General features: G+C 44.7%; 2 protein-coding genes across 2 annotated transcripts in view; one reads left to right on the plus strand and one right to left on the minus strand.

Annotated features, from left to right (window-relative positions):
• The window catches only part of efna5b (ephrin-A5b), a 455,881-nt gene that overhangs the window by 240,245 nt on the left and 202,406 nt on the right, over nt 1-13,230 (minus strand).
• LOC111958062 (growth factor receptor-bound protein 10) overlaps nt 1-13,230 on the plus strand; it is a 47,013-nt gene that overhangs the window by 26,067 nt on the left and 7,716 nt on the right. Inside the window, exons 5-6 of the mRNA XM_070437092.1 lie at nt 2,597-2,753; nt 12,988-13,103. Of these exons, the coding sequence (XP_070293193.1) occupies nt 2,597-2,753; nt 12,988-13,103 (273 nt within the window). The remainder of the gene's footprint in view (nt 1-2,596; nt 2,754-12,987; nt 13,104-13,230) is intronic.

Genomic DNA, 13,230 nt, shown 5'->3' on the forward strand with positions numbered 1-13,230 from the left:
TGTTACACACACACACACACACACACACACACACACCACACACACACACACACACACACACACACACACACACACACACCACACACACACACACCACACACACACACAACCCACACACACACACACACACACACACACACACACACACACCACTTCCTAGCCGTTCTACGTTCTATCCAGATGGTTGAATCCGACTCCTGTGGTACAGCTTTCTGTACCACGCTGACCATGACTGTACGTTTATCATCTAAAAACCCCGGTTCGACCTTTAACACATACGCTCCTGAACATACACATTTACCAATATACCTGAGATATATTGTACACACCATACATACACACCTCTGAGAAATACGCACTAAACATACTGACATATACATACATTCACCTAAACATATACATACTCACTTTTAAAATACACATATGCACTTAACGATGTACACACAAATATTCACGCTTCAAAATCCACCCACTTAGACATTTATTAATTGACATACATACACATATATCTATCTTCTTTCTCCCAGCAGGGAAGTGTGTGTGTGAGCATGTGAGAGAGAGGGTGTGTTGTATGTCTGCAGAAAATGTTATTTCAATCATTCAACGTTTTATCCCCAAACCCATCAAAACACATCGTAGAGAATCACACGACACTAGAAACAACTCCACAGTAGAACACAGAATCACACGACACTAGAAACAACTCCACAGTAGAACACAGAATCACACGACACTAGAAACAACTCCACAGTAGAACACAGAATCACACGACACTAGAAACAACCCACAGTAAACACAGAATCACAACACAGAACAACTCCACAGTAGAACAACAGATCACACGACACTAGAAACAACTCCACAGTAGAACACAGAATCACACGACACTAGAAACAACTCCACAGTAACACAGAATCACACGACACTAGAACAACTCCACAGTAGAACACAGAATCACACACACAGAACAACTCAAAAGAACATCACGACACTAGAAACAACTCCACAGTAGAACACAGAATCACACGACACTAGAACAACTCCACAGTAGAACACAGAATCACACGACACTAGAACAACTCCACAGTAGAACACAGAATCACACGACACTAGACACAACTCCACAGTAAACACAGAATCACAGAATCACACGACACTAGACACAACTCCACAGTAGAACACAGAATCACACGATACTAGAAACAACTCCACAAGTAGAACACAGAATCTCACGACACTAGAAACAACTCCACAGTAGAACACAGAATCACAGAATCACACGACACTAGACACAACTCCACAGTAGAAACAGAATCACACGATACTAGACACAACTCCACAGTAGAACACGAATCACAGAATCACATGACACTAGACACAACTCCACAGTAGAACACAGAATCACACGATACTAGAAACAACTCCACAGTAGAACACAGAATCACACGACACTAGAAACAACTCCACAGTAGAACACAGAATCACACGACACTAGAAACAACTCCACAGTAGAACACAGAATCAACACGACACTAGAAACAACTCCACAGTTAGAAACACAGAATCACAGACACTAGAAACACCTCCACAGTAGAACACAGAATCACACGACACTAGACACAACTCCACAGTAGAACACAGAATCACACGACACTAGACACCAACTCCACAGTAGAACACAGAATCACACGACACTAGACACAACTCCACAGTAGAACACAGACACAGAATCACACGACACTAGACACAACTCCACAGTAGAACACAGAATCACACGATACTAAAACAACTCCACAGTAGAACACAGAATCTCACGACACTAGAAACAACTCCACAGTAGAACACAGAATCACACGACACTAGAAACAACTCCACAGTAGAACACAGAATCACACGACACTAGAAACAACTCCATATAGAACACAGAATCACCCGACACTAGAAACAACTCCACAGAATCACACGACACTAGAAACAACTCCACAGTAGAACACAGAATCACATGACACTAGGAACAACTCCACAGTAGAACACAGAGAATCACAGGAAATTCAAAAGTAACAGTAACAGTAACAGTCCTACTGTGTCTCTGTTTCTCCAACCCAGACTAAGTCCTGGACCTAAAAGCTCAGTGGAGAATCTCTATTGATCAGGAATAGGCTTGATCTGTGTCCAGGACACCAACCCTGTTTTATTAACATTTCAACTCACTCAAAATGGCTGTTATTTAGTCCGGATTATTATGTCATGGTAATAAGACATAAGGCAGACAGTCATGCTTATGACAAGTCTTACAATGTGTTATAACAGCATCATAATGCAGTATAGGTGCAGTGTTACAGTTTGTGTTCAGAAGGAACGGCTAGGCTTAACGGGCCTTTAACTGTTAACCGGCCCTTAATGTTTCAACTACTCTTTACAGTGGCCTGTTTGTAATGACTGTACATTTATTTTGTGACCCTTTATTCTAATAAAGGTGAACAGTGATGATGGGGCAGGGACTGTGTCTTTTATAATGATCATATTAATGTTTTTATATGAATATAATATTTCTCTCGATCTCTCTCTCTCTCTCTGTGTGTGCGTGTGTATCCAGATCATCAAGGTGTACAGTGAAGATGGCGTAGGGAAGGTGGTGGAGGTGCCAGCTGATATGAGGGCCAGAGACGTGTGTCAGTTTCTTGTCTATAAGAGCCACTGTCTGGACGACAACAGCTGGAGCCTGGTGGAACATCACCCACTACTGGGCCTCGGTGTGTGTGCTTGTGTGTGTCTGTCTGGTGTRTGTGTGTGTATGTGCATCAAGTGTGTTAAGGTTGGGGAAGCATATAGATCCTAGCTACCTAAAAACTTCAATAACATAAAATCCACACTTCTGTTCTACCTTTTATGACTTTTAGGTGCGTTTTTTCCCCTCTTATTCGCTATCCTGTTTTCCTATTTCCTATTTGTACTGACTGTTACTGGGATAGAAGACTGGTTTATACTAGGTAGAGCATCGTCATTTCTGGAAAAACTGTATTGGGAAGATGGAATGTGAGATGAGAGCAGAGAAAGGGAGGGATGGAGAAAGTAGAGAGAGGGAGAGGGGGAAGGGTGCTGAGGTGGGTGTCAGTATCAGGCCAATGCAGCAAACAGCCAATCACAGAGCTCTGTTGGTCGAGCCCCTGAAAGCTCAGCTCTCCCTCTACTTAAACAGGAAATTTCCCTGCCAGACGCCAGGACAGAGTGGCGCAGATATACAGACACCTTGAGCTCCGTGTTAGCCAGCACTGAAGCAAGGTATGGGCTTAATCCGTTTTGAGAATAGATACTGTAAGTTTTAGCACAGTCTGTCTGTCTGTCTGTCTGTCTGTCTGTCTGTCTGTCTGTCACGCACTGTCTGTCTGTCAGTCTGTCACGCACTGTCTGTCTGTCTGTCTGTCTGTCTGTCACGCACCTGTCTCTTATACACATCTAGATGTGTATAAGAGACAGGTCTGTCACGCACTGTCTGTCTGTCTGTCACGCACTGTCTGTCTGTCACGCACTGTCTGTCTGTCTGTCTGTCTGTCTGTCTGTCTGTCTGTCTGTCTGTCTGTCTGTCTGTCTGTCTGTCTGTCTGTCTGTCTGTCTGTGTCTGTGTCTGTCTGTGTGTGTTTGACTATGTGTCTCCAATCAGCTGGAGTCCCATTATGTGATCTCTACCTCAAGATCAAGAGAGAGGGAAAGGAGAACACAAAATATACATAAAAATGGAGAAGAATTCCATAGGATTCCAGTAGGACTGGTTCCAAAATCTGATCAGATTTTTCTACCAGGAATCATGAAAGTGGGGTTGACTTGCCTATAATAAGGCACATATAAACAAACAAGAAAAYACATTTGTCATCTGCTATGACAATACAATGAGTCAAAAACAACATACAAATGGCTACAACTTACCTAGTTAGCTACACTACATGACCAAAAGCATCTCATTGCAAAATCATGGGCATTAATATGGAGTTGGTCCCCCCTTTGCTGCTATAACAGCCTCCACTCTTCTGTGAAGGCTTTCCACTAGATGCTGGAACATTGCTGGGGGGACTTGTTTCCATTAAGCCATAAGAGCGTTAGTGATGTTGGGCACTGATGTTGGGCGATCAGGCCTGGCTCGCAGTCAAAGTTCCAATTCATCCCAAAGTTGTTCGATGGGGTAAAGTCAGGGCTCTGTGCAGGCCAGTTCTTCCACACCGACCTCAACAAACCATTTCTGTATGGACCTCGCTTTGTGCACGGGAGCATTGTCATGCTGAAACAGGAAAGGGCATTCCTCAAACTGTTGACACAAATTTGGAAGCACAGAATCGTCTATAATGTCATTGTATGCTGTAGCATTAAGATTTCCCTTCACTGGAACTAAGGGCCCGAGCCCGAACCATGAAARACAGCCCCAGACCAAACTTTACAGTGGGCACTATGCATTGGGGCAGGTATCGTTCTCCTGGCATCTGCCAAACACAGATTAGTTCGTCAGACTGCCATATGGTGAAGTGGGATTCATCACTCCAGAGAATGCATTTCCACTGCTCCAGAGTCCAATGGCGGCGAGCTTTACACCACTGCTGCTGACGCTTGGCATTGCGCATGGTGATCTTAGGCTTGTGCGTGGCTGCTCGGCCATGGAAACCCATTCCATGAAGCTCTCAACAAACAGTTCTTGTGCTCACGTTGCTTCCAGAGGCAGTTTGGAACTCGGTAGTGATGTTGCAACCGAGGACAGATTAATTTTACACACTCGGCGGCCCCGTTCTTTGAGCCTGTGTGGCCTACCACTTCACGGCTGAGCCGTTGTTGCTCCTGTACGTTTCCACTTCACAATAACAGCACTTACAGTTGACCGGGGCAGCTCTAGCAGGGCCGAAATGTTACAAAATGACTTGTTGAAAAGGTTGCATCCTATTACTTGGGGCTCCCGAATCCACTAATTTGAAGGGGTGTCCACATACTTTTGTATATATAGTGTAGCTAGTCAGCTGATTGGCAAAATGTGCCCAACAGTAGTTTCTTTGCTAGCATAAAAACKAGTGCATAAAATGTTGTACAATGAWGAAAATATATCTAAAACATTGACAACTTTGTCAGGAAACATAAGGAAAATTACTGTACTCACAGTTCTTGCATTCACGCACAGTGAAGGATAAAGCGGTTAATAATAATGTTAGAAAACAGGAGATTCTCCGCACAGCCACCGGTGGCGAGCTCAACTTGGGAGTTAGGCTAGGGCTAGGGTCCTTTTTTCTGAATTTCCGCCTGACTGACGTGCCCAAAGTAAACTGCCTGTTACTCAGGCCCAGAAGCGAGGATATGCATATAATTGGTACCACTGGATAGAAAACACTTTGAAGTTTGTAGAAATGTTAAAATAATGTATGAGACTATAACACAATAGATATGATAGGAGAAAATAAAAAATAAAAAAACAGCATTTTTGGGGGAGAGCCCATGCTCTTCCAATGGAACGTATAGGGTCATATCCAAATCCAGCTCCCAGATTGCAATCCCTATGGCTTACACTAGATGTAAACAGTCTTTGTTCAAGATTTCAGGCTTGTTTCTTCCCAAACGAGGAAGAATTTTGAGTTTAGTACTGGGAGTCAGAGTTGGAAATCAGTCTGTGCGTGCACAACAAAAGAGGACGCGCACCTGCTAATTTTGCTTTCCTATTGAACATACTTCTTTCCGTATGAAATATTATAGTTTAATTACATTTTTGGGTACCTGAGGATTAAATATAAATGTATTTTGACTTGTTTTATCAAAGTTTAGCGGTAGCTTTTCGGATTCCTTTCTCTGTATGTTGAACGAGTGGATTACTCAAATCGATGGCGCTAACTAAACTGACTTTTTGGGATATAAAGAAGGATTTTATYTAACAAAACGACCATACATGTTGTAGCTGGGATCCTTTGGATTGCAAATCAGAGGAAGATTTTCAAAAAGTAAGTGAATATTTAATCGCTATTTGTGAATTTATGAAACCTGTGCTGGTTGAAAAATATTTTGATGTGGGGCACCGTCCTTAAACAATCGCATGACATGCTTTCGCTGTAAAGCCTATTGTAAATCGGACAATGCAGTTAGATTAACAAGAATTTAAGCTTATACCCGATATAAGATACTTGTATGTACCTAAATGTTTAATATCCATAAATTGTATGATTATTTATTTGAATTGCGGCCCTTCAATTTCACYGGAAGTTGTCGACAGGTATCCCGCTAGCGGGACGCCTAGCCTTAAGAAGTTCTAATTAACACTGCAAGCTCGTGCTAGTTGTGACATCATCAATCACTCTTAAAGGGACATGCTTTCTCACAGGTGAATAAAACAGAAATTAATATAGGACTGTTGTTTCCAATCAACGAAAATGTGGTAATTAATGCTGTTGTATTGTGCTGGAACTAAGGACAACAAATTATAATTGAATGGGTTCAATTAAGAAAAAAAGTTATAATAGGATTCTGATTGGGCTAACAAAATCCTAAAAGAGTTATCAAAAACCTATAGAATAAATGTACTTTTAATCTGTCTGTCTGCATATTTCAAGACATGGCATATGAGGGTGCAGTGAGATACCCGATGGGCTGGACGATACTCTTCTCATCAAKCAGCAGGAAAAACATACTTAAAACCTGGAAATCAACCAATCCTCCATCCTCCACAATGGAAAGGTCAAATGCTTTATTATCTAGATGTTGAAAGTGCATGGGCGATGGAGAGAAACAAAATGGTGCAGTTTGAGGCCATGTGGCAGAGAGTGACACAACACAACACACACACACACACACACACAACACACACACACACCAAAACACTGCCACAACCCAAGCCTTTTAAAGCCAAGAAGTAGCACAGCATATCCTGCCCAGCACAAGAGGGAAGGACCCCTCCTTCGCCACCTCTTCTCTTCTCTTCCCCCCACTCTCGCGCCATACTCTTTTCTCCGCTCCCTCCTCCTCGTCCCCGCTCTGTCTCTCTCCCTGCCCCACCATACCTGTATTTCATGTCCCGTCCCTCTCCCCTCCTCTCTGGCCCCTTGTGCTATACCCTGCCCTCCCCTCTCACCGCTCCTTCCCCGTATTCCCTATTCGCTTCCCCATCCCCCCTCTTCTCTCTCCTCCTCCTTCCTCTCAGACCAGTAACGGCCTCAGTGGTGAAAATTCCCCGTCGCTCCCGACGCCGCGTCCTTCCTCACACACGTCAACACCTATCCCTCGCACTAGGTAGCTCTTCTCGCTGGGGTCTGCGATAGCTCAGCGAAGACATCCAATTTACACACACACACAACACATAGATGCAAAGAATAGTTCATGGTCGCACACACGTGTACCCTGTGTTCGCACCGGCACAGCGCAGAGAGCTGGCCTCATGCTTGATTTCCGATCCTGTTCACTGTGATTGCCAGATACACGATCTATTGATTACTGTGAGTGTTCTAGCAAACGTGACGGATGTTCTAGTGCGGGCATCTGGTTCACATGATGTTGCTAGTCGTTGTCTCGCACTCTCGGGAGTCAGTGTCGTGGGACTCTGTTCTACTGTGGGAGCTGTCCTAGTGTCGTGAGATGCTGCACACCATGTTCAGTATCGTGGATACGTTCTACGTGGAAGTTGCAGTGTCGTGGACTGTATTCTGTGCTACTCGGTGAGTTTCTATGTGTCCGCGGATTCGTGTCTCAGTGATGTGTCATGCCGGTGATTCTGTCGTTCTAACTGAAAATAGTTGTGTCTAGGTTCGGACTGTGGTTCTACTGTGAGTCACTGTCGTGCACACAGTTAACACCAGACGGTGCACATGCACACAAACCGAATGGATCGTTCAATGGGAGTTCTACAAACCACACAACTGGGAGTTGGTTCAGGTCGGGATCGTGTCTCTTGAGTTCTAATCTATCTGTTCTCGATGGTTCTTAGGTCAGTGATCGGAATCGTGTTCTACCGTTAGGTGCACCATATCGGTGATCGTGTCTACGGATGTTTAGTGTCGTGATCTTATCTGTTTTACACACGGAGCTGTGTTCTAGTGTCGGTGAAAAAAACTTCCGTTCTACGTGAGTTGTTCTAGATCCAGTGAAGTGTTTCCGAGGGTCTAGTCGCTGATTCGTATCTTGTTCACGTGGAGTGTGTCAGGCCGTGTGCTCTGTCTACTGGGATCACAACACATAACACCGTCTACTGATTTGTCTATGCGTTATCGTCGACGTGGATGTCAGGCGGTGATCGTTGGCTACTTGGAGGGTAGTGCTGATGCCTGTTCTAACGTGATGTGTCGAAGTCGGTACGTCTACTGGAGGTTTCTTAGGCCGGTGACTCGGTCTACTGTATTGTTCAGTGTCGGATTCGTTCTCCACTGTGAGTTGTCAATGTCTGGAAATCGTTTTCTACGGGTGTGTTCTAAGTGCGTGGATCGTGTCTAACGGTGATTCGTCTAGTGTCCCGGATTCTGGTGTCTACTGGATTTGTTGATCTAGTGTCGGGATTGTTCTACGGAGTGGTTCCAGGTCTGGAGTCCTACGATGTTTGATGGTGGGATAAAACTTGAATGATTGAAATAACATTTCTGCAAGATCAATCAACACACCCCTCCCACATCCACTACACACACTCCCTGTGGAAAAGAAGATAGATATAGTGTATGCTATGTCAAAAGTAAATGTCTAAGTTGTAGTGTATTTGAAGCCGTGAATATTGTGTTTACATCGTAGGCATAGTTATTTTAAAAGTGAAGTTTGTATATGTTAGGTGAAGTATGTATATGTCAGTATGTTTTAGTGCGTATTTCTCAGAGGTGTTTATGGTGTGTACAATATATCTCAGGTAATTGTAAATGTGTAGTTCAGCTGAGCGTGAAAGTTTTGAACCGGGTTTTAAGATGATAACGTACCAGTCATGGTCAGCGGTCACAGAAAGCTTACCACAGGAGTCGGATTCAACCATCTTGGATAAGTCATAGCAACGGTAGGAATGGGCTGTGATGGTAAGTGTGGGTTGTGTGTGTTGTGTGTGTGTGTGTGGTGTGTGTGTGTGTGTGTGGGTGTTGTGTGTTGGTGTGTGTGTGGTGTGTGTTTGTGTGGTGGTACAGTGTAAACAGTAACAGCAACAGTCCTACGGTTGTCTGTTCTCCAACCCAGACTGAAGTCCTGACCTAAAAAGCCAGTGAAATGCTCTATTGATCAGGATAGCTGATCTGTGCCAGGACACGCAACCCTGTTTTAACATTTCAACTCACTCAAAATGGCTGGTTATTAGTCCGGATTTTATCTCAGGGAATAAGACATAAGGCAGACAGCAATGCATGACAAGTCTACACAATGTGTTATAACAGCATCAAATCAGATAGGTCAGGTTACAGTTGTGTCAGAAACGCTAGGCAACGCCTTGTGTTTAACGCCTTAACGACGTCTTGCAACTACTCTTTACGGGCCTGTTGATGACGTAGCATATTTTGTGACCCTTATCTTAATAAAGGTGAAACAGTGTGAATGGGTGCAGACTGTGTCTTTATACTATATATCCATATATATGTTTTAAAACATTAATAATATTCCTCGATCTCTCTCTTCCTCTCTGTGTTGCTGTGTATCCAGACATCAAGTGTACAGTGAAGAGGCGTAGGAAGTGGTGAGGGTTCCAGCTGATATGAGGCCAGAGACGTTCATTTCTTGTCTAAAGAGCCACATGCTGACGACAACAGCTGGAGCGCTGGGGAACATCCCCCACTAACTGGCCTCGGTGTTGTGCTTGGTGTGTCGTCGGTGTGTGTGTGGCTATGGCATCAAGTGTTGTTAAGCGTTGGTGAACATATAAGCCTAGCTACTAAAAACTTCAATAACATACAAATCCACACTTCGTTCAACCTTTTAATACTTTTAGGTGCGTTTTCCCCTCTATTCGCTATCCTTCCTATTCCTATTTGTACTGACTGTAACTGGATGTCAAACGGTTTACTAGGCAAGCATCGTCATTTCTGGAAAAACTTTCGTATTGGGAAGAGTGAAGTGAATAGAGCAGAGAAAAGGAGGGGAGAAAGTCAGAGAGGGAGCGGGAAGGGGCGAGGTTGGTGCGTATTCCGCACTGCAGCAAACAGCCACATCACAGAGCTCTGTTGGTCGAGCCCCTGAAAGCCAGCTCTCCCTCTCTCTAAACAGGAAATTCCCTGCCAGACCCAGGAACAGAGTGGCGCCAGCATATACAGACACCTTGAGCTCCGGTTAGCAGCACGAAGCAAGGTACGCGGCTAATCCGTTTGAGAATAGGATACTGTAATTTGCACCAGTCTTCGTCGTCGGTGCTCGCCTGTCTCGCTCGTGTACTGTCCACTGTCGTGTCTGCTGCTGCCGGACCCTTCTGTCCGCACTGCTGTCCGTCTGTCTGTCACACAGCCTGTCGTCTGTCTGTTGTCGCCTAGTCTGTCTGTCTTGTCGTCACGCACTGTCCTGTCTGTCGTCACGTCACGCACTGGTCTGCGCTGTTCACGCTGTCTGCTCGTTCTGTCACTGTCTGCTGTCTGCCCCACTGCTGTTGTCTGTCTTGCTGTCTGCTGCTGTCTGTCGTCGTCGTCTGTCGTCGTCTGTTGTCTGTCTGTCTGTGCTGCTTTTGGTGTGTCTCTTGGTTTACTTGTAGTCTCCAATCAGCTGGAGTCCCATTATGTGGATTCTCTACCTCAAAGATCAAGAGAGAGGGAAAGGAGAACACAACAAATACCATAAAAAATGAGAAGGAATTCCATAGGATCCGTTAGAGGTTCCCAAAACGATCAGAAGGGAATTTTTTTCTACGGAACATGAAGTGGTTGTCCTTTGCCTCTAATTAAGCCACATATAAACAACAAGAAAACACATTTGCACTCTATGTCAATTACAAGAGTCAAACAACAACATACAAATGGCACAACTTACCTATTGACTACACTACACATGACCAAAGAAGCATCGTCCGATGCAAATCATGGTCAACTATCTGGAGTTGGCCCCCTTGCTGCAATAGCCTCCACTCTTCTGGAGCTTCCACTAGATCGAACATGGCTGGGGGGACTTGTTCCATAAGCCATAAGCAGCGAGGATGTTGGCAGCTGTGGCCATCAGCCCTGGCTCGCAGTCAAAGTCCATTTCATCCCAAAAGTGTTCGATGGGTAATGTCTTACCCCCCCCGCAGGGCTCTGTTGCAGCCATTCTGTCCACACCGACTCAACAAACCATTTCTGTATGGACCTCGCTTGGCACGGGAGGCATGCACGAGGAGCAGAAAGGCATTCCCCAACGGTTGATACACACACACACACACACACACACACACACACACACACACACACACACACACAGACACCTTGAGCTTTGTGTTAGCCAGCACTGAGGTATGGTATGGGCTCAATCCTTTTTTTGGAATAGAAACTGAGTTTGAGCACCGTGTGTATGCGTGTGTGACTATGCGTCTCCAATCAGCTGGAGTCCCATCATGTGATCTCTACCTCAAGATCAAGAGAGAGGGAAAGGAGAACATACAAATAGAGAAAGTAAAAATGGTCTAACAGACTCTCAACTTCAGTTCTTTATACAAACAATAATTATTTATAACTGTTCTTTGACACGGGGGAGGAGTTACGGAGGGAGAAAGTGAAAGGTAGAGAGATGGAGGAACAGAATAGGGGGAGACGGAGGGAGGGAGGGATGGATGGAGGGAGGGAGAGTAAAAGGAGGGAGAGGACAGGGAAACTAGTCTCGACTTCTCTGTGCAATCAAGTTAAACACATAACCAAATCTTACTGCAATGCCAAGTCCTGTGTCCAGATCTTCAAGTTGTACAGTGGCGATGGAGCAGGGAAGGTGGTGGAGGTGCCGGCTGATATGAGGGTCAGTGTGTGTATGTATGTGTGTACGTGCATGTGCATGCATGCCTGTATCTGGTGTGTGCCTGTGCGTGGAGTGTGTTAAGGTTGGGGAAGCATACAGATCATAGTTACCTAAAAGCTTCAATCACATACAATCCACACTTCTGTTCCACCTTTTATGACCTCTTTACCCTAGTCAAAAAAATCCTATAGTAAATCCTATCAGATTTAGGAACCTATCCATTATGATTAATCTTATGCTATAGAATATAATCCTATAGGATTTATCCTAAAGGATTTTTTAAAATCCTGTAGGAGAAAATACTATAGGAGTCCAATAGGACTGGTTACAAAATCTGACCCTATAGGATTTTTTTACTAGGGTAGTGTAGTTTTGTTTCTTCCCTCTTATTCTCTATATAGTTTTCACCAAGCGTTCCTATTTCTACTGACTGTTACTGGGATAGAAGACTGGTTTATACTTGGTAGATCATTGTCGTTTCTGGAAGAATTGTATGGGAGAGATGGAATGTGAGAAGAGAACAGTGAAAGGGAGGGTGGAGAAAGTAGAGAGAGGGAGAGGGGGAAGGGTGCTGGRGTGGGTGTCAGTATCAGGCCAATGCAGCAAACAGCCAATCACAGAGCTATGTTGGTCGAGCCCCTGAAAGCTCAGCCAATCAGCTCTCTCCCTCTACTTCAACAAGAAATTCTCCTGGCAGGACTGTTTTTTTGACAGGGAGGAGGAGTTATGGAGGGAAGAAGTGAGAAGTAGAGAGAAAAAGGAGGGCAGGAGGGAGAGTAACAGGAGAGGCAGAGGACAGGGAAACTGGGCTCGGCTTCTCTATGCAATCAAGTTAAATACATGACATCATTCTACTGCAATGCCAAGTCCTGCTGTCCTTTCTCTCTCCATCTCTGTTTCTCTTCCTTTCTCTCTCTTTCTCTCACTCCACCCCTCAGGTCTCACAGCATCCCTACCATGGGCTTCCCTCATCTCTTTTCCAGGGTACCCTCACTCAAATACTGGAAACAAAGTATGATAACTAACTGTAGCAATGCAAATAAATGGGCTAATGTCTGATCTCTCCCTCTCTATTCTCCCTCTTCCTTCCCCTCTTCCTCCCCCTCCTCTCTGCAGAGCGTTGTCTGGAGGACCATGAGTTGGTGGTTCAGGTTCAAGCCTCTATGACCAGTGACAGTAAATTCCTCTTCAGGAAGAACTATGACAAGTATGAGTTCTTCAGGAATCCCTTGGTGAGTCCTCTGCACACTCCGTCGCACACACAATACACCTGTTTGCGCTCGTATGCCACTACGAGCGACTAACAACACACTACACACACACAGTCACGACACACTCACACACCACACTTCATCACCA

This window comes from Salvelinus sp. IW2-2015, linkage group LG33 (genome assembly GCF_002910315.2).
Source record: "Salvelinus sp. IW2-2015 linkage group LG33, ASM291031v2, whole genome shotgun sequence".
Classification (NCBI taxonomy): Eukaryota; Metazoa; Chordata; class Actinopteri; order Salmoniformes; family Salmonidae; genus Salvelinus; species Salvelinus sp. IW2-2015.